Source organism: Diaphorina citri, unplaced genomic scaffold, assembly GCF_000475195.1.
Source record: "Diaphorina citri unplaced genomic scaffold, Diaci psyllid genome assembly version 1.1 scaffold1174, whole genome shotgun sequence".
In the NCBI taxonomy this organism is placed as follows: Eukaryota; Metazoa; Arthropoda; class Insecta; order Hemiptera; family Psyllidae; genus Diaphorina; species Diaphorina citri.
Genome location: NW_007378603.1, coordinates 57719 through 85037, shown reverse-complemented (window position 1 = coordinate 85037; position 27319 = coordinate 57719). Strand labels below are relative to the sequence as shown.

The window sequence follows — 27319 nt, the reverse complement described above, 5'->3', positions numbered from 1 at the left end:
GATATACCTATTTAGTTTAAGATGTTTTACCAGTCATTGGTACAAGTTAACCATAAAATCAAAATAGTTAATCAAAATAAAATTGTTGAATTTGTTACCCAATAGAAAAAAATGCATCATATGAGGAGATATACCTACTTAATAAACAAAATAGATTTCACATAAACCATGGAATTTCTCCTGGTTGGTTCAGTAATAGTAAGTAGGTGGTATTGGATGTACCTGAGACATGAAGTGCTTATTATGCATTAGAGAATTACATCACATATTACGGTGAATATTTCTCTCTTATGTATAGATACTCGCACATCATATAGTTATTCTAGGAACAAGTGCCAATAACTTTTTATAACTTGAAATTCAGTCTTAGTGCACCTTTGATCCTGGTTTTATAGAATTTGGAAGATTGCCCACAAACTAACTTTTTATATAAAAAAAAGTAGAGGTCTACATGGGCTTCAAGATGAAACAATCACAAGAAATCAAACAGAATCACAGCATTGTGAAAGAAAGATGTAAACTGTTATGAATGAATGTTTACTAGAGTGTGTAAAAGAATTACTTGTGTATTTACTACGTGTAATACTAGTTGTGTCGCAGTTGTAAAGAGTTGTCATTATTTGCTACTTATCACAACATGAAAATATAGATATTCATTCATGGTATAAATAAATAATGACAATGTGTTACACTGGATCTAGAACTAGATTCTAGACCATAATAAACAAACATGTTATCAACAAGTCTAGTGTCTGTGTCATTACAGATCAAGGTCGTGTGATTTCATTGGTCAATATTCAGACTGTGAGGTTTCCTAGGAGGTGCTGAGGTTTCTATTACATAACATGGATAGGTCAGGATCCTTAGTCATATCCTGGATCTTGTGTGTGAAACAGAAAGTTCTCACTGTAAGATAAATACTATTCAGACTAGTAAACCAGTCGATGCCCTCACGACTCTCAAGCTGACCTCAAACTTTCATTCTTGTTTCAGATTGTGTCTTCCCTTGTCGTCTTGGCTCACGCTAAGCCAGAAGCCGGATACTCTTATAGTGCACCAAGTTCTAGCTACGGCGCTCCCTCTGGTGGTGGTGGAAGTGGAGGATACAGCAGTGGAGGAGGTGGATATAGCAGTGGAGGTGGTGGCGGATACAGCAGCGGTGGAGGTGGTGGTTACAGCAGCGGCGGAAGTGGTGGTGGCTTTAGCAGCGGAGGTGGTTTCGGTGCTACTGGTTTCGGAGGAGGTAGTGGATTCGGAGGTGGCAGCGGATTTGGAGGTGGTATTGGAGGAGGCAGCGGTTTCGGAGGAGGTAGCGGATTCGGTGGTGGCTTCGGAGGAGGTGCTCCAGTCATCCAGAAACACGTGTACGTCCATGTCCCACCCCCAGAGCCAGAGACCTTCACCCCACAAAGAGTTTGAAGAAGTAGTTTGTGCCTGTTTTAACAGTTTATCAAGATTTAATTTTTCGTCGACTCAACCGCGGAAGTATGACGTTAATACACACATAACACATTTAAGTTTGAAGAAGTAGTTTGTGCCTGTTTTAACAGTTTATCAAGATTTAATTTTTCGTCGACTCAACCGCGGAAGTATGACGTTAATACATACATAACACATTAAAAAAACCCAGTTTAACATTAACTTGATAAAATTCCTTAATGAAATACATACCTACTAACAAAAGAAAAAAGTCAATTACCTACGCAATGTTTGTATCCAAATATTTCGCCTTTAGTATACCACTGAGCATCAGGGTTAAGGAATTGCAGCGGATTCAAAAGAAAAAAGTCAATTACCTACGCAATGTTTGTATCCAAATATTTCGCCTTTAGTATACCACTGAGCATCAGGGTTAAGGAATTGCGGATTTCATTTAGTGTTAGGTACAGAGGCTTCCAGAATATCCGAAGTAGAGAGGTGTTGCAGTTGAAAGTACAGATGAGATCATACGGAAAGGAGACTATTGAGTAACTTTTGGATTGAGTGAAAGTAGTTATTGAATAATAAGAAATATAGCGCGCCATAATGTTTACTTGCTCAGAAGGCTTCTGGTGTCAGCAAAATAAAATGTAGTTGTGCTCTATGTCCGGTGTGATCCATAAATGGATCACATCGGAAATTACCCAAATTAGGGCTCCGTACCTAGCGCTAATTCGCGTTTTTATGCTTCGTACACAATGTGTTGGAATTGCGGATTCCATTTAGTGTTAGGTACAGAGGCTTCCAGAATATCCGAAGTAGAGAGGTGTTGACTGTTGCAGTTGAAAGTACAGATGAGATCATACTTACGGAAAGGAGACTATTGAGTAACTTTTGGATTGAGTGAAAGTAGTTATTGAATAATAAGAAATATAGCGCGCCATAATGTTTACTTGCTCAGAAGGTTACCCCACGCTTCCAACATTGATATACAGGTCATCCTTATAATCTTCTTGCATACAGTACAAGTACCTAAGCTATTATTAGACCTTCTAGTAAAGTAGATACTGACCACTTTCATTCTAATCAACATAGAATAATATAAGGATATACACAAGGGGCTGTATTAAGTTTAGATATTATGGTCTCGATACTAGGTGCATCATGGAGATATGGGGACAAAATGAGAATTTATGATAAAATAGGTACATAACCTGTTGACAATTTTGTGGTTATCACAACATTACTAAAATCCTTTGCAATTCTTTCTCAGATCTGATCAATATTTTGAAACTTTCTAATGCTGATCCGACCAACAATAGAACCGTACTACGGCTCAGAAGGTTACCCCACGCTTCAAACATTGATATACAGGTCATCCTTATAATCTTCTTGCATACAGTACAAGTACCTAAGCTATTATTAGACCTTCTAGTAAAGTAGATACTGACCACTTTCATTCTAATCAACATAGAATAATATAAGGATATACACAAGGGGCTGTATTAAGTTTAGATATTATGGTCTCGATACTAGGTGCATCATGGAGATATGGGGACAAGCTGAGAATTTATGATAAAATACATAACCTGTTGACAATTTTGTGGTTATCACAACATTAGGGGCTGTATTAAGTTTAGATATTATGGTCTCGATACTAGGTGCATCATGGAGATATGGGGACAAGCTGAGAATTTATGATAAAATAGGTACATAACCTGTTGACAATTTTGTGGTTATCACAACATCACTAAAATCCTTTGCAATTCTTTCTCAGGTCTGATCAATATTTTGAAACTTTCTAATGCTGATCCGACCATTAATAGAACCGTACTACTCGTATCTGCGGTTAGGTGCTGCGGTTGGCGGTATTTTGACCGCTTTTTGGCGGTTTTCGACCGTTTTTTGGCGGTTTTCAGCTTTACCGACTAATATACTAGTATCTACCTACATATTATACAATATATACATAGATATACTAGTATCTACCTACATATTATACAATACATAGATATACTAGTATCTACCTACATATTATACAATACATAGATATACTAGTATCTACCTACATACATATTCTACAATACATAGATATACTAGTATCTACCTACATACATATTATACAATACATAGATATACTGGTATCTACCTACAGGTAACATTACCAAATGATGCATCATGTCGTAATTATGTTCACTGCTGTCGACTATTACCATTATCTCCGTAAAATTATAAAGAATAAGTAATGTGGATCTTTGCTAAATGAGACGTGAGAAGTAGGTACTTGGATTGTTTTTTTCAGCAAGATCAACACTTTGTCTAGAATGTCTAGTATAAGATTAAGTAGCATTGTGTTTTTATCTACCATGGTTCATCACCTCTATTGTTCTCAACTTTAATGCTTCCAAGAGCTAATACCTATATACGTCATACATATTATACAATACATAGATATACTAGTATCTACCTACATACATATTATACAATACATAGATATACTAGTATCTACCTACATATTATATACCTACAATACATAGAACTTGTGAATTTGTTGACAAACAGACTCTGATTAATTCTTATAATGTACAAACTTATTGAAGTGGAATCGACAACTTTCATTGAATATTTTGTCAACTTTGGTCTACAGTTCTCGCATTCTGATTGGTTCTTTCATTTTGGGTCGATGACTCCTTGCTGCCATATTCATCTGGATGAATCATTTTGTCAACTTTGGTCTACATTGCCTCTGGCGTGTTAGAGATCAAACCCATTGAACCTGAAGATTTTAAAATCACTTGAGAAAAAAAATTCAGACATTATTTACGAGATATTCAGGTAGAATTACCTAGGTACTTCTCATAAAATAACAAACATTGATTATTACAAATTGATTGATTGTTACAAATTTTTACCGAAGTGGCTTTCATAACTTACAGAAAGATCTGAGGTGCCCACAACTACCTATTGTTAGTTCTTTTACCATTATCATACCATTTATTGCCATCACTTCCTCATAATGAGTTTGGTATGTATTCTGTATTAGTAAACTCACATAACGGCCGCTCGAGGGTTCCTCTATGAAGTGGGTTACATTATTTGTATTCCATGGTTTTATTCCTTGATGATTTCTTTCACATTTCTTTTGGTTCCTCCTCGTCTTGCATTGGTTTTCACCTCCTGTTTTGTGCTTGATCCAAATAATCTCTCATTGGTATCCATCATCCCTGATTTTAATCTCTTCAGCCATTGTTCCATATCTGTTATCCCGTGTCTGAGTGTTTTTATAGTGGCCTTTGCAGACATATCTCCATGTTTAGTTGTGTTCCTCGTAGTTTCCTTCCTCTGGCTCTCTGGTTTCATATCCAGGTTACATTTTCTATTTCCACTCTTATGTTCTCCTAGCTTGTATATTCGCTCTGTTTTGACATGAGCTCCTAGTTTCTGTTGTTCTATTTTCTTCTTTGGTGCAGAGCGTACCCTATCATATCGTGATTTAACTTGCCCTGTTCGTCTTGTGCTTTTGGTTCTGTAACGTGCTACAGTCGGTTTGGTGTCTGGCGGTTTCCGCACGATCGCTTTGGGTAGGAGAAATGTGGGTGATCGTCGGAAACCGCTGGTGAGGTTTCGTTTTTTGCCTTTGGTTGTACAACAGCGGTTGTTCGGATGGCCAATACATTTCCTGGCAGATTTGGTACATGCGTTTGAACAGGGTTTAGCTTCCTCTGCTTGACGAACCTTTGAACCAGGAAAATCAATGAGATTCGTATGATAATCACCTGATCTACATCAGTCTTATATAGACTTCATATTGGTCAAATGATGGATGTTTTTCTAGGGTAGCAATGGGGTCAATTTAAATAAATAATGTCAAGATTGCAACCCCGTTCACTAGAGGCAAGCAATTAATCGACAGAAAAAAGGTATAATTGATATGATTAACAGTCATAGTTTATTGCTTAAGATCGATTATCCATATTGTATCACTTCTGGCAATGGAATGTCTGATTCATGCAAGTGAGTATAAATTATTAAACGAGGGTAAATATTATTATAAATAGTTTTACAGGAATAGAATTAATAGCTAACTCAGAGGAACATGTCAGCAGTAAGCGGTATACCTATCACTAAAATCAAACATGAAATCACTCATACAGAGTCAGAGAGAAAGACATGAAAATATAAATTGTGCAATTAGTGATTATGTTGTTTTCAGACGTAATAAGGAAGCGCATGAAAGTTTGGTCAAATTAAACGTACACAACGAAATCATTGGTACGTTAAAATTAGCCTGAACCTTCTTCCTCGGTGTTTGCCTAATATCATTCATTATATTCGTTTGTTCTAAGCTTCAGTTGGTTCTTTCATCACATTTGTCAAATCATGTTTCTTGTCTATCTGAGTAATTTTGTTTATTTTCTTTCCTGAGTTCGTTGTGAACATCCTGAATGCGGTCATCATTACAGTTGGTAATTTACATTAGTTACATACAAAGCATACACAAAAAGCCCATCACTCTGAGGCTTAGATGTGGGGGCGATTTGCCCCAGGGGATGGGTTAAGGTTAAGCTATTTTCTTTCCTGAGTTTGTTGTGAACATCCTGAATGCGGTCATCATTACAGTTGGTAATTTACATTAGTTACATACAAAGCATACATAAAAAGCCCACTCTGAGGCTTAGATGTGGGGGCGATTTGCCCCAGGGGATGGGTTAAGCTTATACGAATCTAAAGCTCATGACGAGTTTAGGAACCACCAAAACACCTAGGAAGATATTGAGCACCATGCCTCCTAGCCTATTTACTTACTGAGTATACATATTTGCAAAAATTCTTCAATGATTTATAAATCTTTGGGTAACATTACCAAATGATGCATCATGTCGTAATTATGTTCACTGCTGTCGACTATTACCATTATCTCCGTAAAATTATAAAGAATAATGTGGATCTTTGCTAAATGAGACGTGAGAAACATATTACGGTGAATATTTCTCTCTTATGTATAGATACTCGCACATCATATAGTTATTCTAGGAACAAGTGCCAATAACTTTTCGCTGAAAATTTTACTTTTGGTGAGACTGGATTTCTCAAGATTGTAGACCAAAATTTTCAAAAATTTCGCCTGCGGCGCTCTAATTTAATTTGCTCACTTTAGTGATCAGCTAAAATTAGGATAAGAAAATATCTAGCAAAATTTTCAAAAATTTAGCCTGCGGCGCTCTATTTTATTTTGCTCACTTTAGCGTTCAGCGCAAATTAGTATAAGAAAATATCTACGAATTAGGTACGTCAAAAATTAACTTGTGACAAGCATGAGGCGCATATCTACCTACTTTTTGAAAAATTTCGCCTGCGGCGCTGAAAATTCCAAGTTTGATTAGCCCAAATTAAAACGTTGTAGCCCAAATTTTAAAAAATTCGCCTGCGGCACCCTAATTCAATTTGCGCTGTTTAAAGTTCATTGAGAAAAAGGTTCAAAATGTGTAGAAGTATTACGCCAAAAATTAAAAAAAAAAAACGACAAATTTCAGGAATATGATTTTTGAAAAATTTCGCCTGCGGCACTGAAGATTTGAATTGCATGCAAAAAAGTATAAAATCTTTGGATTTTAACAGAGCACAAACAATGATTCGAGTATCTCTTTACACTAGGAATTAATTTTATTGAGCATAACTATGTATTTAGAATATCATTCATTACTTCTCGTGAAGAGATCTCTTTTATGAATTGCATGCAAAAAAGTATAAAATCTTTGGATTTTAACAGAGCACAAACAATGATTCGAGTATCTCTTTACACTAGGAATTAATTGAGCATAACTATGTATTTAGAATATCATTCATTACTTCTCGTGAAGAGATCTCTTTTGTTAGACTTCATTACACGGATAGTCAAGTTTAATGTTTATATTAATATAATTATCTCCACATTTGTCTAAATGATCAATGATCTAAATGAAATTAATAATTAGACTTCATTACACGGATAGTCAAGTTTAATGTTTATATTAATATAATTATCTCCACATTTGTCTAAATGATCTAAATCTAAATTAAAATTAATAAAATATTGTGCGAATCTCATCAAGTCGGTCAGGTTGAAATGTTTAACCTCGACTTACTTTAGATTTAAATTAAAATTAATAAAATATTGTGCGAATCTCATCAAGTCGGTCAGGTTGAAATGTTTAACCTCGACTTACTTTAGATTTACTTAATAAACTTAATTTACTACAATGTGATGGGAATTAGATCTTGTATTCTTACCATTACTGCAGACAAGAAACCAAAAAGTTTGAAGAAGTAGTTTGTGCCTGTTTTAACAGTTTATCAAGATTTAATTTTTCGTCGACTAAACCACGGAAGTATGACGTTAATACACACATAACACATTAAATACTGCAGACAAGAAACCAAAAAGTTTGAAGAAGTAGTTTGTGCCTGTTTTAACAGTTTATCAAGATTTAATTTTTCGTCGACTCAACCACGGAAGTATGACGTTAATACACACATAACACATTAAAAAAAAAAACCCAGTTTAACTATTAACTTGATAAAATTCCCTAATGAAATACATACTAACAAAAGAAAAAAGTCAATTACCTACGCAATGTTTGTATCCAAATATTTCGCCTTTAGTATACCACTGAGCATCAGGGTTAACACATTGTGTACGATGTGATCCATTTTTGTATCACAGTCACTATGCTGGTGGTACGGTGTGATCCACTTTTGTATCACGAGACTTCCTTCAATCTAAGGCCCATGATACAAAAATGGATTATATTGGAGACCTATACTCTACGTGGTTTGATGCAGTATATCTAGGAACACTCCTAAAGCAAGTATCTTCCCTCTTATAAACGGATTTTTGTAATGTCCCATTGACGCGCCTTATGCACAACTACCCTTTTGACTATAAATTATATTATGTATACCTGCATATAGTTCGATTAGAAAACAACTACATATAGGTACACAGAATAAATACCTACCTGTTTCAAACTTGTGTCTGGAACCTTAACATATCTTCTGCCCAATATCGTTTTCTTGGTAATCACCTTTTTATTCTCATCTGATTTTGGTGTTGTGTTCTGAACCGCGGGTTTTGGGGATACATTATAGCATGTTCTCATAGTAATTCTCTCATAGAATACATGCTGGAAGTAATTCTTATGACCTAATACCTAGTTGGTCGATATGTTATCCGGTTATTTACTAGAAATTTTGACTGTGCGTGGAAACTGAAAATTTTACAGAAATGTGAAATTCAGTCCAGAGCTATTATTGTGGCTAAAAACTATAAGTACGTATAATAGGATAAGTAACATTGAGCGTGGTGAGTATTTGCATGGGTGACCGTGGTGTTGGTACTTATAACAATGGCTTGATTTCTTGAAGATGTGGGGAGCTGTTGTATTCCTGTATGAACATCCAACCTGTTAACCTATTACACATAGACAGCATATGAGGATTATTACAGTAGGTACCTAGCTAGGTATTATAAATTTTCAACGTGTAGGTAATAATGAAAGTAGAACTAACTAATAGGAATTAAAATTCAATTTAGCCGTGGTAATCAAGATATATGTACCGGAAAAGATTCTAGGCTTTCTGGATATCTTGAAACAAGTTCTGGTCATATGAATAGATGTGGGTAAAAGTAGGAGTACCTAACATTCACTATAAGATGCATAGATCCCATAAATTTATCTAGAAAAATGTCAAATATTACATCAACGAATAGGTAATTACGTTCTGGTCATATGAATAGATGTGGGTAAAAGTAGGAGTACCTAACATTCACTATAAGATGCATAGATCCCATAAATTTATCTAGAAATGTCAAATATTACATCAACGAATTGGTAATTAGCTAACTAATTGCCTTTTTTCAAAGGTATTTTATTCGTAATAAATGATGGCATATTCCTAATGAGGTATATTGTTTTCCTTGTTGTTATTATTTCACAAGATCGGCCATTGCATGTTTGGAATTAGCCATTAGCCACATTATACATTAGGTCAGAGAGTTAAATCATTAGTAGATATTTCATTTGTCAGAGAATCAAAAGTCAAAACCAGAAGGAAGTCAAGCGATCACAAGTTAGACAAAAGGTTACGCCTAGGTACTTTATAAAAGTTGTTATCATGTTGTGATATCAAAGTTGAGAACTTAGCAGGGGGTACTCACTTATTAGTGTCAAATTTTGGAAGATACAAACACATTAGACCCGATATTTTGTAAGACAGTCAAGAGAAGACTCCAGACCAAGGTGTTTTCTGTTGATAAATTATTTGAGTTTGTTGAACTTGGTCGTGGTCGGATTATATCTTTTGACCCAGATAAATAGGTAACCCCGGTACCATCGTCCTACTTAGCTATCCGTTACGTTGGCCAGAAGTGAAATATCCCTCGAAGTATAAACCATTATGTTCTCAAGAGGTTCCATAATACTGAATCTTACTATAGGAAACCTTTATAAAACCACACAAAACGACCTTTTCATAGTTTCCCAGGCACTCGGAAATTGCTTCGCCACTGCTGTTGATGTCCGCCAGGAGCTCCATCAGGATGTAATAAAAGTCCATTTGAATGAAAAACTGTAAGAATAAGCTTAAAGGAGAATAACTTGACTGCTAAAAGGCCCCACAGGGCCCCAGAATTGATCGCAAATCACCGAAAGGCTCGGTTAGAATATGCTTGCTAGGATGTGTATTAGACCAGACGAGACCAGAGTGTGTCTGATAGGTGCAGAGGTTAAGTGAAATAACGGAACTTAACCTTCAATATGTTGCATATTGCATACACATTAAATTACCAGGCTTTCATAGAAATATGAAACATTGTTCTCAAGAAGCTTGGCACATTGCCTACGCGTGGAATTATCAAGCTGCTATACAAAAATATTGTACAAAGTAGGTAGTGGGTATTGAAAGTTTGAAAGATAAGAATAAATAAATTAAATTTATGTAACTAATCTAACTATGGATGGATTTAAAAAGTCTCTCTTTTGTGTAACAACAACAAAGTTCTCAGACTTTTCGGTACAGTTCAATTTACTAAATAAATAAATGTTTTTATTGTAGGTAATATAAGTTAGGAATATAACAAATTACAAAGTCATACAAATGATAATGAGGGGGAAAAGAATAAACAAACAATAATTGGTATTTATAAAAAAGAATAGGTCATACAAGAAATCATTTAGGTATGATGAAATCCAAATCCGCCCCGGGCGGGAATCGAACCCGCGGCCTAGCGCTTACAAGGCAGACGCACTACCAACTAAGCTAACTAGGCTGGCTTCAGAATAATTGGACAGCAGAAAAGAACCATCTATAAAGGGAATTGTTTTTTATAGATGGTTCTTTTCTGCTTAATGCTGTCTAATTAAATCCCACAATGCATTCCATAATTTATTGTTCACAAGATCACAAGTGAGGGTTACAGAGCGAGGGATCTTGAATTCTATGATGTTCATTTGAGTGTTTTCTTCAGCAGCTAGTCAACCATGTTGGTTCTGTGTAAACATACATTTACCCATAGGTAGATAGTTTTAGTGGATTTGTCCTTATGACCGCGTCTTCCTCTGTATTAACACTAATCGTGTCCATCATATTATGAATACCAAGTCCTGTGTTGATAATATCAAATATAACATAACATCATATCAAATATGTGAATCCCAAGTGCCTAGTTACAATATTTGCTCACATATAACATAAGTAACATAACTCGAATAATTCTGGATTGATGGGTACCAAGGAGTTCCCAGGAGCGATGCAGGATCAAAACTATAGGAATAGTTGTGTGTTGTGAAACGGTTTAATCTTGATTGTAAAATGGTTTGATCTTGCTACTATCCAGCTATAATGGTGGAATTTCCAAATTGTAGAATACTTAACTATACCTAGGTACTAGATTATTATTCATGAAGCTATGGTCAACTCTCTTATTATGCTAGAAGCTAGCTTTATCCACTGATAGATGACACTCATACCTATTTATTTATTTAGCGTATAGCATTGGTATATTTTGCAATTATCAAAAGACAAAGTACAAGGGCAGGGTAACATACTATAGTTTGGTTACTCATACCTAGATAGCTATACATGGATAAATATTGCTGCCCAGTCATTAAACATCCTGTTACATTGTCTATAAGGAAACAACACTGGTTATAGTAGAATCATCAGGGAAAGCCATAAAAGATATGAATGATGACTAGTTTTATATCTATCCCTTCCCTCCCATCTCTTCCTACAGGAACATCTTCCTACACACCAAGATGAAAACCTGCGCCGTGTCGATACCCGTAAGAACACAAACATAGAGTGAATATTATGGAAATATAACAACGCCTCTTCACTACCCTTGTCCGCAATAAAACAGGAGATATTCAACTATAGGACTATAGACTATAGGTCCTATAGGAGTTTCCTCGAGAAAGGCCCTTACATTTTAGGTTGGTTAATTGTCCATATAACCATTTCCCAACGATGAGCCAACCCTACGACTTCCCAATCATCGATATTGTCAGGGTGTCGATATAGTTTTTGTTACTTTGTTATAAATATGATTATTGTTATCATAAGATTCATAAGTGAGCTGCTACTGTGGAATATTTTTCCCTTCAAATTCTTATATTGTGCACCGAAGAGACTGGATGTTCCTGCTTTACTTCCGAGTGCTAAACATGACAGGCATGCCATAGCATTGTCCTATTGTTCAGGAAGTTTGAGTCATACCTAACGTGCTTATCAAAATGGTGAGTACCGACCTACCTACATACCTCAAGTTGCGATCATTAAGTACCAAAATGATTTTTTTTTATAAAGAGGTTTGACAGAGGGAACTGTAACTGCTAAGGTCTTATCGTCCCGAAATCGAAGAGAGAAGGAAGACAGGATATTAGGAGAAAGCCAGCCGTTCCGAGAACGAACATTATCCCATCAAGATAAAATCCGCCCCGGGCGGGAATCGCAATCGAACCACTACCAACTAAGCTAACTAGGCTCCTAGGCTGGCGTACCTAAATGAACGAGGTGGAAATATTGGAGAAACAATGAAATGACTGACAACTAAATTAATACATGTTCCTTTACCGTATATAGTTCGCTTGGAGGATAGCGCGTCTGCCTTATAAGAGCTAGGTCGTGGTTTCGATTCCCGCACAGTTTGGATTTTATCCTGAACAGATAAGGACATCTAAGAACAAATTACTTCAATTAATTCCAAGAACACAAGACGGTAACGGTAATCTAGCTTCAAGATAAGACATCATTCAGAAACGGTAGTCTGAAATCTGAATTACCTATCGGTTTTCGTGAGTTCCGAAATAAAAAGTAAAAGTGATGATGAGTGAGTTGAATTGAAATGAAGTAAAGGAGAAATATTATAATATATATGTATAGTCTGTTTCGTATAGGTTGACAATTTCTCCAACACGAGGCGAGGCATCAAAAGACGAAGTAACATTGTCAAACTTATAGTTCCACTTTAAAGTTAGATAAAATATATAAAAGGATTTATTAAACTTAATACTATGAAATAGTTTTATTCTGATTCAATTACTTCATGTCACACCAAAGGGATAGTAGTTCTTCCATTCAAATCAAATGTTTGATGTAAAACTCCAACAAGATCTACGTTACCTCTAATACATAAATATGTATAAAGAAGATTAAATTTATCCGAAATAGGTACCTATATTGGCAACATTGGAAGAAATTTCTTGGAATTACCTCCTTAAGACTTGTAACAAAAATACAAATCATTGAATTGATTCTCATAATTTGAGCCTGCAAATAAGAATACCTAACCTGTATCGCACAGACAATAGAAGTAAGTAGCAGTGAACTTGTGAGTTGAGAAAGTGATGTGATGTCACTTGCATTCTATTACATGTCACTCACATAGGAGTAGACAACATTTGAAGAAACGTTGAGCTTGGTTCGTATTTGGTCGGATATGATCCTGCTATATTCTGTAGCTAGCTGTAGCTAGCTATTTGGGCTTCTAGTAAGTCTCTTAAGGACCTCATACCTCGGTTGGATACCTACTCTGTGGAATACCTATGTACAAGAATTGAAAATTCAGTCACTTTGTGAAGAATCGAAGATAGAGAGTGTGGGAATACTTTGTGAAGCTCAATAATATCAGCTATAAATTTGGTAGATATCTGACTGCTAACTGTAGTTCAAGAGCCTAGGGCCTAGGCAATACGAATATCAAAATATTAGTAATAGACATTAAAAACCAAACATTCAAACAAATAGGTTATTCTTGTTCTAAATTCCTCAGTTGTGCAACTCGGTAGATTACAGAACTTTTTTTCCACGGATATCAATCTAAGAACAAATTACTTCAATTAATTCCAAGAACACAAGACGGTAACGGTAATCTAGCTTCAAGATAAGACATCATTCAGAAACGGCAGTCTGAAATCTGAATTACCTACCTACAAATCTACAAGACTTGCCTACTTACTAAATACCGGTGCAACATCTTCCTAGCTTACCATTGATATCGAAATAAAATCTCTATTCATTTTCACAAGAACAATACTTCCAACTGAGGATGCTGGCCTAAAGTTAATGACCATCATGGACAATATGATGTCAAAGAATAAAACAATGAACAAGATGTTATCTTAATAGATATAGACCAAAATCTGTAATCAAATAATAAATTATGCTTGAAGTTGTATTGCAAGAGAGGAGATTAGGTTATTTGGAGCAAATAGACCAGAATCTGTAATGAAATAATAAATTATGCTTGAAGTTGTATTGCAAGAGAGGAGATTAGGTTATTTGGAGCAATATTATGAATTATGAGATGATTGTCTGATTCAATTCCAACATTTTTGTTGTTTTTTTTTTATGTTTCCAAACTGACTGCTGCGGTAGAAACAGTTTTAATAAAACTTGAATCTATGTATATTTCGGATCATGGGAATCCTCCTATCCTGTCTTCCTTCTCTCTTCACTTTCACAACGATAAGACCTCGGCACTTACAGTTCCCCCTATCAAACCTCTTGAAAAAAAAACCTCGCATTAAATTTAAATAGTAGGTAGGTAGATACAGAGATATTTTTTCAGCAGTTTAGTAAATTTTTCAGATACAATCTATGTGATAGCTCTTATGACACGTTCTCTATAAAGTTGAAGGTAGTTTCTTATTGGTGACAGATCACTCGATTAGGATCAAATGAAATGCTCGTTATAGGAGTGGTGACTTGTAACCAACTGTTTTCTACTATCCACAAGCAAATTTCATATCTTTTACTTTGAACATAATATAGTATTGACCACAAATGCCGGCTCCAGGATTTCTCCCACCCTTTTCGAGGATAGACGTTAGGGGAGAAAAGGATCTGTTTGTAAAAATGGATAGTAAAATAGCTGCTCTAGTTAGTTCGACTCTAACGAAGGTTGTGTGAAGAGTAATATTATTGTTGATATAACCATTGTTTCTTGTAAAGGCTATTGAACGAGATTATTACGCGGCGAAGTGTAGGGGAGTGATTGTAAAATAGTTTCCCTAATAATTAAGTCAATTTATTATTATTAGTTTATCTCGTTGTCATTAAATATTATTTTTATCGTTTCCCTAATAATTAAGTCAATTTATTATTATTAGTTTATCTCGTTGTCATTAAATATTATTTTTATCTTTTGTGTGTAACCAAACTTAACCAAACTTTCGTTGTTTGTTTATTTTTACCCCTTCTAAAATAATGGAAAACGGTAATAGTTGGAGAGTGATAGTGAGCGAGGAGCCATCGTTGTTCATTTATTTTTACCCTTCTAAATAATGGAAAACGGTAATAGTTGGAGAGTGATAGTGAGTGTTGTTTGTTTATTTTTACCCCTTCTAAAATAATGGAAAACGGTAATAGTTGGAGAGTGATAGTGAGCGAGGAGCCAGATTCCGATATATACTCGTTGTTCATTTATTTTTACCCTTCTAAATAATGGAAAACGGTAATAGTTGGAGAGTGATAGTGAGTGAGGAGTCCGATTCCGATATATACTTATTTTTAGACTGCTGGGGTAAAGGGACTTTTCAGTCCTATTCGGGCAGGATAAACAAGGTATATTCTATTCTATTCTATTCTATTCTACTTACATCATATTCATTATATTCACTGATTATTCTGAGTACCTATACAAAGCAATACCTATAATACCAAATACGTACCTAAATAGTTTCACAAATTTGAGGAGCGTTGGCTGTTGATCGAAAATGACGAACGATTGGGTTACTTTTGCCAAAATTGACAATAAGTTATTCAGGCATCTGAGTAGGTATGGTGGATGGGTACCTACAAATTATTCACACAACTTGGAGTGTTATAAGGATTTTGAAATAACAAAGAGACCTGGGTGCCTGGTTCTTTGGCTTTTTATGCAAAAACTTTTCCTGTCACTAAAAAGTATCCATGAAGTAGGTATCCGTATTTTATTTTACATATATGGAAATCCCAAAAATAATTCCTTCAATTTAAATGTTCAAAACTCGAGAGTATTAGCTACTAGCTACTAGAGATATTTGGAAAGTTTGGCAAATTTTAATGAAAACACTAGAAATGTATATGTTATATCTACGTACCTACTGTATAACAGGAATAAGTATGTAGATATCTGGTATTTGTCATAACATTCATAACTTAATAAAGTTAGAAAAGGATTTCCCTGTTGAATTTGAGCAGCCTAAAGTTTTGGATTGATACATATATACGTAGATAACCATAGTCACCATACTAAGTACCATACCCTGTGAGCCCTTGTTAATTCCTCACGCTCCGACCCAAACTAATATAAACAGTACCGAGGTCTCCTAACAGTCCTAACTAACCAAAATAATAGACAATATTGTTCTTTCTTTTGCTTCGGCTACGAAGGTGGTATCAATCTCTGTTAACAATGGAGTTAATTCGTTTGATTGGGGGAAATTGTAGGGAAATTATATCCACAGGGCAATTATTGGTCAAAACAGGCGACAACCGGACACAAGACATACCTGATCCAAGGCCGTAAAATAATATGTCTCTGGATTTTCCTGTAAATCAGAGATCAGCCTTGTTATCACCATGGGAGTTGTGACCTAGCAGGAGAGTGTTTTGTCTTCTGCACTGATCTCTAAATGATCTTTGTTCTTTTCTATGATATCATAAGGGAATATAATATCTTTCTATAAATACTCTAATATAATTGGATAATACTGTGCACTTGTTCTATAAGTACTCTACTCTGATCACTGTTAGTTTTACTTATGGCTCTGCTGGTTACTTAGTTACTTAGTTCCTATGAGGAAAATGGTTCTGATAAAGATGATATCTGGATGGGTGACTGTCTGGGAGATGGCTATGCCATGGTGCACTCAGTCTCCTGAGGAATCATCATGGTTTGGATTAAAGAGAAACGCCAAGGTGTCTGGAATCCGGATTTGCCTTTCAGGAAGTGGGAGTTGCGTCATTTAGCAGTTACAGTTCCCTCTAAATAATAAACTTTACTCTTCTGTTTCAGTTACTGGAATCCGAGATGGACGATTACAACGGAATGGCCAGCTTGTATCCTAGACAGCAACCCTAGATGTCACATCTATCCTATCCGGCTCATTACTAATACTTCATTCCATTCATAATTTCATATTACTATACTGACTTTCCATTATTCCATTCATATTACTATACTGACTAGAACATGAGGGGACCAAAATAAACATCGTTTTGATAAAGATCAAATCGATGATGAAAATATAATTGATGGGATTATCCAAAATGAGTACAAATCAGGTTAGGCTAGGAACTTAGTACAAATTAGTAGGTATCTTTTATTTATTAGTGTTTTAGTTTTACTATCTATATTTCTATAAATATAAAAGAAGTCCTAGTTTTAACTCTACTACATATTAATTTGACATTTAGTTTGTCTGTATCCCCGATAACGCGCTTGAACGGTAGGTCCGCTTTCGAATTCAATCGATGATGAAAATATAATTGATGGGATTATCCAAAATGAGCACAAATCAGGTTAGGCTAGGAACTTAGTACAAATTAGAAGGTATCTTTTATTTATTAGTGTTTTAGTTTTACTATCTATATTTCTATATATATAAAAGAAGTCCTAGTTTTAACTCTACTACATATTAATAATTTGACATTTAGTTTGTCTGTATCTCCGATAACGCGCTTGAACGGGTAGTCCGCTTTCGAATTTTCGATGAAATTTGGTGATGCGAACATATCTTTTGCAATTTTAGGGGTAATTGATGGATCATCATGAGCACGTTGTCCTCTGGAATCATGTTAAATGAAGTATTTTATGTCTTAAAATAAAACAAAGTAAAGCTTCTAAAGGAAATGGGCTTTTAGTGTCCCATATTTAGGCTTTCTGATGCTTTGTAAGGGTTCCACATCTGATTGAGTTATGCAATTCTCTGAACTATAGCACGTTGTCCTCTGGAATCATGTTAAATGAAGTATTTTATGTCTTAAAATAAAACAAAGTAAAGCTTCTAAAGGAAATGGGCTTTTTGTGTCGCATATTTAGGCTTTCTGATGCTTTGTAAGGGTTCCACATCTGATTGAGTTATGCAATTCTCTGAACTATCAAACTATTTGTTATAATTTGTCATCATGATTGTGTTGGTGTTTCAGATGTCTCGTAAGATGGGAACATTTGTATCGTTCACATGTGTTTTGCTGCTATTGAGTTGCTTCTGTATAGGATTGGAAGGCAGATATTTGCCTACCAGATCTGGAAACACTGAGGACAGAGTAAGCAAACTCAAGGAACTACTCAGAGATGTAAGTATATTATAAGTAGAAGTATTTTATTATTCAAAGTATCTAATATGAATTAGAAAATTTTGGATTTTGATCAAGTTCACTCTAGGTAGATATTAACCTGAATAAATAGATTGTTTTGCTCCGAATGTTCACATGTGTTTTGCTGCTATTGAGTTGCTTCTGTATAGGATTGGAAGGCAGATATTTGCCTACCAGATCTGGAAACACTGAGGACACAATAAGCAAACTCAAGGAACTACTCAGAGATGTAAGTATATTATAAGTAGAAGTATTTTATTATTCAAAGTATTCACTGAGGACAGAGTAAGCAAACTCAAGGAACTACTCAGAGATGTAAGTATATTATAAGTAGAAGTATTTTATTATTCAAAGTATCTATGAATTAGAAAATTTTGGATTTTTATCAAGTTCACTCTAGGTATTAACCTGAATAAATAGATTTTTTTGCTCCGAATAAATTCCCTGTGGATCTTTAATAGAACTCTTCTGTCTGGGTTAAATCTGCTGCCCCCCTCCACCCCTGCAATCAATTTCAAAATAATTGGACAGCAGAAAAGAACCATCTATAAAGGGAATTGTTTTTTATAGATGGTTCTTTTCTGCTTAATTAAATCCCAATTCATTCCATATTTTATTGTTCACAAGTGAGTGTTACAGAGCGAGGGATCTTGAATTCTATGATGTTCATTTGAGTGTTTTCTTCAGCAGCTAGTCAACCATGTTGGTTCCGTACATACCTTTACATTTACCTATAGGAAGATACCTACATGGAGTGGATTTGTCCTTATGACCGCGTCTTCCTCTGTATTAACACTAATCGTGTCCATCTTATTATGAATACCAAGTCCTGTGTTGATAATATCAAATATAACATAACATCATATCAAATATGTGAATCCCAAGTGCCTAGTTACAATATTTGCTCACACATAACATAAGTAACATAACTCGAATAATTCTGGATTGATGGGTAACCGTAAGAACACAAACATAGAGTGAATATTATGGAAATATAACAACGCCTCTTCACTACCCTTGTCCGCAATTAAACAGGAGATATTCAACTATAGGAGTTTCCTCGAGAAAGGCCCTTACAACATTTTAGGTTGGTTAATTGTCCATGTAGCCATTTCCCAACGATGAGCCAACCCTACGACTTCCCAATCATCGATGTAACCGTAAGAACACAAACATAGAGTGAATATTATGGAAATATAACAACGCCTCTTCACTACCCTTGTCCGCAATAAAACAGGAGATAATCAACTATAGGACTGTAGGAGTTTCCTCGAGAAAAGTCCTAACAACATTTCAGGTTGGTTAATTGTCCATGGAGCCATTTCCCAACGATGAGCCAACCCTACGACTTCCCAATCATCGATGTTTTTGTTACATCTTACCAGACGTCCGCTTTTCGGCGGACATGTCCTCCTTTTTATAAGTTTGTCCTCCGTCCGCCCGCCTTTTTAAAATATAGCAAAATATCCGCCTTTTCAAAGTTTCGGCCTCAAAAATCCAATTTACGTAATGTATTGTTTTCCGTTGAGAAGAGGCGTCAGGACTCTAACTTTTAAAAAGCATAAATTTAATTTTTGTGCAATTAAGTCCATGTGCAATGTACGTACATTCAGTAGGTATATAAATAGGTGGTAGGTATGTAATATACCTAGGTACACTGTACATACATAGGTATATTTAAAAAAAAAAAGAAAAAAAATATATGTTGCTTTTTTTAGTTACTGGTGGTTTTTGTGTTGATTATTTTCTTCGTCCTCCTTTTGGTTGAAATGTCCGCCTTTTTTAGCCAAAATGTCCTTCTTTTGAAATTTCTTGTCTGGTAACCCTAGTTATAAAGGACTCTTAAATTTATAAGTATCCGCAGAACAAGAAGGTGTAATATCATTTTGATCAAATCCCTAACGATCTCAACATTTATAACGATTATTATACCTGTTTATGTTCTTTTAATTCGAATTAAAATTTATTGGAAATATTTTTCCCATATAACAGAACGCCTCTGTTTTTTTCGCCGCTTTTTTTTTTTTTAATTTCCCGAATTTTCACAGATTTAGATAGAAATAATATTACAACTACATACTATGTAGGTAAAAAATATTATGTTCCAGTTCCTACATAAAAGTAAGAAATCATGACCTTGCAATTCAATAGGTGAGAGTCATTTGAGGAATTGAGGGCTTATGGAATGCAAAGAATTTTGTTTCACTATGAATGAAATGGATTTGTTTCAACACTTTTGCTTTCGGCTGATGAAGAACGAACAATATTTATATAGAAATTACCCATGACATCCCATATCCTTTCACTTCCAACGGATAAATGCCACTTTCATTGCAGATAATACCTATTGAACACAAGGTTGACGAGAATTCATAAATAGGTCTTAGTAGGGTCGAGGCACCCCGCACACCAGGATTCCGTCGTAATTCGGTTGAGAATGACTTTGATGATTTTGACATTCTAGAATCATTAGGTTGGGAAAGTCATCCTACAAGACAAAGGAGATGTTCTCAAAATATCAAGGAGTTTGAGTAAGCATGTTGTACCTACCTATGGGTAGGTAAGATCATTATGGAATAATGGAATAATAATGTTTTATGTAAACACTACCTACGTAGGTACCTACCTATATGATAATAATAGTGCTTATTTTTACTGCTCGCATAGGACTGATAAGTCCCTTTACTCCAGCAGTAGGCTACTACTATTATTGTGGTCAAATTCTCAAATTATATTGAGGATAAAATTCCATACCTCGGCTGGGATTGAACCCACGCCCTCCTGTTTACCAGGCGAGCGCTTTGACCACTACACCACCGAGGTAGGTGGTGTAGTGGTCTGGTTGTGCGGGTTGCTGAAGGGAATATAAGGATTAGAGTTGAGTAAGCATGTTGTACCTATAGGTAGGTAAGATCATTATGCGGGTTGCTGAAGGGAATATAAGGATTAGAGTTGAGTAAGCATGTTGTATCTATAGGTAGGTAAGATCATTATGCGGGTTGCTAAAGGGAATATAAGGATTAGAGTTGAGTAAGCATGTTGTACCTACCTATAGGTAGTTAAGATCATTATGCGGGTTGCTGAAGGGAATATAAGGATGAGAGTTGAGTAAGCATGTTGTACCTATAGGTAGTTAAGATCATTATGCGGGCTGCTGAAGGGAATATAAGGATGAGAGTTGAGTAAGCATGTTGTACCTATGGGTAGGTAAGATCATTATGCGGGTTGCTGAAGGGAATATAAGGATGAGAGTTGAGTAAGCATGTTATGTTGTACCTATGGGTAGGTAAGATCATTATGCGGGTTGCTAAAGGGAATATAAGGATGAGAGTTGAGTAAGCATGTTATGTTGTACCTATGGGTAGGTAAGATCATTATGCGGGCTGCTGAACGGAATATAAGGATTAGAGACTGGTCATATTATTCCATTGGAATAATCTAATCTAAACTAGATCACCCTTTCGTAATATCAGCAATTGTAACGAAAGGTACTCTAGGATTTCTATTTCTAAGCCCAGAGGTCAAACATTAGGCAAGGGTTTCCATGTTTTACTTATTGAAAATTGTAAGTACAAGTGGAGAGTAAAAGTTTAATCTAATAAGATGACACTAGTGAGTATTACAACAATATAAACTTCCAGTTAAATACGACTGGAAGTTTTGAAACTTTATTCTAAAATCTTCTATTGTCTTCTGTTCATCTTGGTCTTCTTATCTGTCTTTAGTATTGTTTTTGATATCTTTCTTTATTTCATAATATTGTCCATCACACCACTAAAATTTAATGAGTGTACATACTTATTAACATTGTCTAAGGAAACAACACTGGTTATAGTAGAACCATCAGGGAAAGCAATAAAAGATATGAATGATGACTAGTTTTATATCTATCTCTTCCCTCCCATCTCTTCCTACAGGAACATCTTCCTACACACCAAGATGAAAACCTGCGCCGTGTCGGATATCAAAATATTAGTAATAGACATTAAAAACCAAACATTCAAACAAATAGGTTATTCTTGTTCTAAATTCCTCAGTTGTGCAACTCGTTAGATTACAGAACTTTTTTTCCGCGGATATCAATCTAAGAACAAATTACTTCAATTAATTCCAAGAACACAAGACGGTAACGGTAATCTAGCTTCAAGATAAGACATCATTCAGAAACGGGCAGTCTGAAATCTGAATTACCTACCTACAAAGTCCTATTGTTCAGGAAGTTTGAGTCATACCTAACGTGCTTATCAAAATGGTGAGTACCGACCTACCTACATACCTCAAGTTGCGATCTTTTAAGTACCTGAATGAACTAGGTAGAAATATTGGAGAAACAATGAAATGACTGACAACTAAATTAGGTAATACATATTCCATATTCCTTTACCGTATAATTCGCTTGGAGGGTAGCGCATCTGCATTATAACAGCTAGGTCGTGGTTTCGATTCCCACACCGGGTGGATTTTATCCTGAACAGATAAGGATCTCCTATCCTGTCTTCCTTCTCTCTTCACTTTCACAACGATAAGACCTCGGCAATTACAGTTCCCCCTATCAAACCTCTTGAAAAAAAACCTCGCATTAAATTTAAATAGTAGGTAGGTACAGAGACATTTTTTCAGCAGTTTAGTAAATTTTTCAGATACAGTCTATCTATGTGATAGCTCTTATGACACGTTCTCTATAAAGTTGAAGGTTGTTTCTTATTGGTGACAGATCACTCCATTAGGATCAAAAGAAATGCTCGTTATAGGAGTGGTGACTTGTAACCAACAATAGACCAGAATCTGTAATGAAATAATAAATTATGCTTGAAGTTGTATTGCAAGAGAGGAGATTAGGTTATTTGGAGCAATATTATGAGATGATTGTCTGATTCAATTCCAACATTTTTGTTGTTTTTGTATGTTTCCAAACTGACTGCTGCGGTAGAAAGAGTTTTAATAAAACTTGAATCTATGTATACTTACATCATATTCATTATATTCACTGATTATTCTGAGTACCTATACAAAGCAATACCTATAATACCCAATACGTACCTAAATAGTTTCACAAATTTGAGGAGCGTTGGCAGTTGATCGAAAATGACGAACGATTGGGTTACTTTTGCCAAAATTGACACTAAGTTATTCAGGCGTTTGAGTAGGTATGGTGGATGGGTACCTACAAATTATTCACACAACTTGGAGTGTGTATAAGGATTTTGAAATAATAAAGAGACCTGGGTGCCTGGTTCTTTGGCTTTTTATGCAAAAACTTTTCCTGTCACTAAAAAGTATCCATGAAGTAGGTAGGTATCCGTATTTTATTTTACATATGGAAATCCCAAAAATAATTCCTTCAATTTAAATGTTCAAAACTCAAGAGTATTAGCTACTAGAGATATTTGGAAAGTTTGGCAAATTTTAATGAAAACACTAGAAATGTTTATGTTATACCTACGTACCTATTGTATAACAGGAATAAGTATGTAGATATCTCGTATGTGTCATAACATTCATAACTTAATAAAGTTAGAAAAGGATTTCCCTGTTGAATTTGAGCAGCCTAAAGTTTTAAATTGATACATATATACCTAGATAACCATAGTCACCATACTAAGTACCATACCCCGTGAGTCCCTTGTTAATTCCTCATGCTCCGACCCAAACTAATATAAACAGTACCGAGGTCTCCTAACAGTCCTAACTAACCAAAATAACAGACAATATTATTCTTTCTTTTGCTTCGGCTACGAAGGTGGTATCAATCTCTGTTAACAATGGAGTTAATTCACCAAAAAACCACTTTAATCACAGACTTTGTGTCAGTTTTAAGGTCATAACTTTTTCATTTTAATCGAAAAACTGTTTTTGTTAAAATGACGAGCCAGAGCACAAAATTTTGATCCGAATACACCTGAGACACGATTTCCAAAGTTCAGTTTTGATATTTTTTTTTTTTAAGCTCGAAAAAAATTTACGTCGTCATGTCTGATTTTTACGTTACGAAACACGCGGTTTTCGTCCGAGAAAATTTTGGAGAAGAGGTCTCCATCTTTCAGAAAAAATTAAAATTAAAAAGTTATGACCTAAAAATTGACACAAGGTCTGTGATTTTTTTTCAAGTGGATTTTTGGACGTTTCTCGGAAACGAGGCCCAAGTTAGGAAAATGACCCACAGAACCTTGTTGGAAATGATGAGATCTACCTACCCTCAGCCGTTGTAAGTGTTTTTCTGACGCACCCTGTATAAGTTTAGGTAATCACATTATCTTTTTTTTTTTTTTTTTTTTTTTTTTTTTTTTTTTAAGCTCGAAAAAAAATTACGTCGTCATGTCTGATTTTTACGTTACGAAACACTCGGTTTTCGTCCGAGAAAATTTTGGAGAAGAGGTCTCCATCTTTCAGAAAAAAATAAAATTAAAAAGTTATGACCTAAAAACTGACACAAGGTCTGTGATTTTTTTTCAAGTGGTTTTTTGGACGTTTCTCGGAAACGAGGCCCAAGTTAGGAAAATGACCCACAGAACCTTGTTGGAAATGATGAGATCTACCTACCCTGAGCCGTTGTCAGTGTTTTTCTGGCGCACCCTGTATAAGTTTAGGTAATCACATTATCACTTAGGAACTTAGGTCTTTTATCGATTTTTATTTATGTAGTTTGTTTGATTGTCTGTCGGTTTGTTCCGTCATAATCATAACTCTCAAATAATTTGTACGATTTTGATGGAATTTGGGAAATACGAGGTATAGAGAGGATAAAGTTATAGAGAGGAAATTTGTTAAGTAGATTTGAACCCAATCGGGATAAAAGAGAGTTCAATTATTTGGAAATGTAAATGCCATAATATAGCATTTCTAGTTCTTTGGGTGTTGTTTAACAATAACAATATTTCCTCTCCAAATTGCAGTGAATGAAAATGAAGACGCCCCGAATCATCCTGGCCTTTGCCTGTATAGTGATCAGTCCAATATTAGGATATGACAAGCATGAAACCTTGGCTTCAATTGCCAACAACAAAGAAAATCTCATTTCTAATGTCATTGATGGGAAACAACATTTAATATCTAATGCGATTAATGCCAAGCAGAACTTAATATCCAACGTCATCACAGGAAAACAACATTTAATCTCAAACGGGTTGGTTCGTTTTGTTATCCCAAAAAACCCCAAGGTAAAAATAATATACCGGGGGTTTGGGTAAGGGGGGGGGGGGGGGCGTGAAAAAATGAGAATATGCCCAAAGGGGGCGCCATGCAAAAAAGTTTGAGAACCACTGCTCTAAATAATAAACTTTATTTACTCTTCTGTTTCAGTTGCTAGAATCCGAGATGGACGATTACAACGGGATGTCCAGTTTGTATCCTAGACAGCAACCCTAGATGTCACATCTATCCTATCCGGCTCATTACTAATGCTTCATTCCATTCATATTACTATACTGACTTACTGACCTCTATCTTAAATATCTTCGAATCAATAGTTTTCTCTCGAACTTTGTTATTGTTTCAAAATGTATGATTTTAAGATCATGTTGTGTTTTTTGAGTTCTCTTTTTATGGTACCAAATTATCTGAAAAAAATGTATCACTGTGTCAAGCTGTTAAGCATTATAATGTAAGGTTGTGGTTATGTACCGGAGTGAGATAGGCCATTCCCGTCCTGTCTTGGCGTGTGGAAAATGATGTGGTAACTTAACACAGCCTTCACGAGCGTGTAATGTTGGCGGGAAATTCGATCAGTGAATTTTTAAGAAGTCATATTTGACTCCTTAAGGTAAGAGGCTTTGTTCGACTGAATTTTTAATAAATATCAATAATTACTTTTTTGAACTACCTTAATGTTAAATCTCTTTAGGGTCTCACTCAAAACTACATAGGAATAGGAACCTCACCTAGCTCAATGCCTAGGTCATTTCTATTTTATCATTCAATTCTTACCTAATTTTATCCCCATTTTAATTAATACACAATAGTTATAAATATAGGCTTACCAGACGTCCGCTTTTCGGCGGACATGTCCTCCTTTTTATAAGTTTGTCCTCCGTCCGCCCGCCTTTTTAAAATATAGCAAAATGTCCGCCTTTTCAAAGTTTCGGCCTCAAAAATCCAATATGACCTTGCAAGTCAATAGGTGAGAGTCATTTGAGGAATTGAGGGCTTATGGAATGCAAAGAATTTTGTTTCACTATGAATGAAATGAAATGGATTTGTTTCAACACTTTTGCTTTCGGCTGCTAAAGAACGAACAATATTTATATAGAAATTACCCATGACGTCCCATATCCTTTCACTTCCCACGGATAAATGCCACTTTCATTGCAGATAATACCTATTGAACGCAAGGTTGACGAGAATTCATAAATAGGTCTTAGTAGGGTCGAGGCACCCCGCACCCCACAGGATTCCGTCGTAATTCGGTTGAGAATGACTTTGATGATTTTGACATTCTAGAATCATGAGGTTGGGAAAGTCATCCTACAAGACAAAGGAGATGTTCTCAAAATATCAAGGAGTTTGAGTAAGCATGTTGTACCTACCTATGGGTTAGGTAAGATCATTATGCGGGCTGCTGAAGGGAATATAAGGATTAGAGACTGGTCATATTATTCCATTAAAATAATCTAATCTAAACTAGATCACCCTTTCGTAATAAGTTTTAATAAAACTTGAATCTATGTATACTTACATCATATTCATTATATTCACTGATTATTCTGAGTACCTATACAAAGCAATACCTATAATACCCAATACGTACCTAAATAGTTTCACAAATTTGAGGAGCGTTGGCAGTTGATCGAAAATGACGAACGATTGGGTTACTTTTGCCAAAATTGACACTAAGTTATTCAGGCGTTTGAGTAGGTATGGTGGATGGGTACCTACAAATTATTCACACAACTTGGAGTGTGTATAAGGATTTTGAAATAATAAAGAGACCTGGGTGCCTGGTTCTTTGGCTTTTTATGCAAAAACTTTTCCTGTCACTAAAAAGTATCCATGAAGTAGGTAGGTATCCGTATTTTATTTTACATATGGAAATCCCAAAAATAATTCCTTCAATTTAAATGTT

General features: G+C 35.3%; 3 protein-coding genes across 3 annotated transcripts; 2 read left to right on the top strand and 1 right to left on the bottom strand.

Annotated features, from left to right (window-relative positions):
• Nucleotides 1-451: 451 nt before the first annotated feature.
• LOC103514590 (glycine-rich cell wall structural protein 1.8-like) lies at nucleotides 452-1419 on the top strand. The gene is made up of 2 exons (XM_017446286.1): nucleotides 452-515; nucleotides 965-1419. Exons 1-2 carry the CDS (start codon nucleotides 452-454, stop codon nucleotides 1417-1419), a joined length of 519 nt encoding a protein of 172 aa, XP_017301775.1.
• A 2997-nt stretch (nucleotides 1420-4416) lies between these two features.
• LOC103514586 lies at nucleotides 4417-8716 on the bottom strand. Its single transcript, XM_008479484.3, has 2 exons — nucleotides 8418-8716; nucleotides 4417-5154 (listed from the first exon to the last, which is right to left on the bottom strand). Exons 1-2 carry the CDS (start codon nucleotides 8556-8558, stop codon nucleotides 4531-4533), a joined length of 765 nt encoding a protein of 254 aa, XP_008477706.1. The 5' UTR covers nucleotides 8559-8716; the 3' UTR covers nucleotides 4417-4530.
• Nucleotides 8717-12143: 3427 nt separating this feature from the next.
• Nucleotides 12144-26152, top strand: LOC113469652. Its single transcript, XM_026827514.1, has 3 exons — nucleotides 12144-12194; nucleotides 18091-18240; nucleotides 25561-26152. Exons 1-3 carry the CDS (start codon nucleotides 12192-12194, stop codon nucleotides 25624-25626), a joined length of 219 nt encoding a protein of 72 aa, XP_026683315.1. The 5' UTR covers nucleotides 12144-12191; the 3' UTR covers nucleotides 25627-26152.
• Nucleotides 26153-27319: the final 1167 nt, after the last annotated feature.

What these genes read in the sequence shown, in the direction of transcription:
- LOC103514590 (XM_017446286.1), top strand. Translation starts at nt 452, where the DNA reads ATGGGCTTCAAGATGAAACAATCACAAGAAATCAAACAGAATCACAGC. An exon ending in CAGCATTGTGAAAGAAAGAT is followed by an intron (nt 516 to 964) that starts GTAAACTGTTAT and finishes ACGACTCTCAAG; the next exon opens with CTGACCTCAAACTTTCATTC.
- LOC103514586 (XM_008479484.3), bottom strand. Translation starts at nt 8,558, where the DNA reads ATGAGAACATGCTATAATGTATCCCCAAAACCCGCGGTTCAGAACACA. An exon ending in CAGACACAAGTTTGAAACAG is followed by an intron (nt 5,155 to 8,417) that starts GTAGGTATTTAT and finishes CCTGGTTCAAAG; the next exon opens with GTTCGTCAAGCAGAGGAAGC.
- LOC113469652 (XM_026827514.1), top strand. An exon ending in TCAAGGAACTACTCAGAGAT is followed by an intron (nt 18,241 to 25,560) that starts GTAAGTATATTA and finishes CTTCTGTTTCAG; the next exon opens with TTGCTAGAATCCGAGATGGA.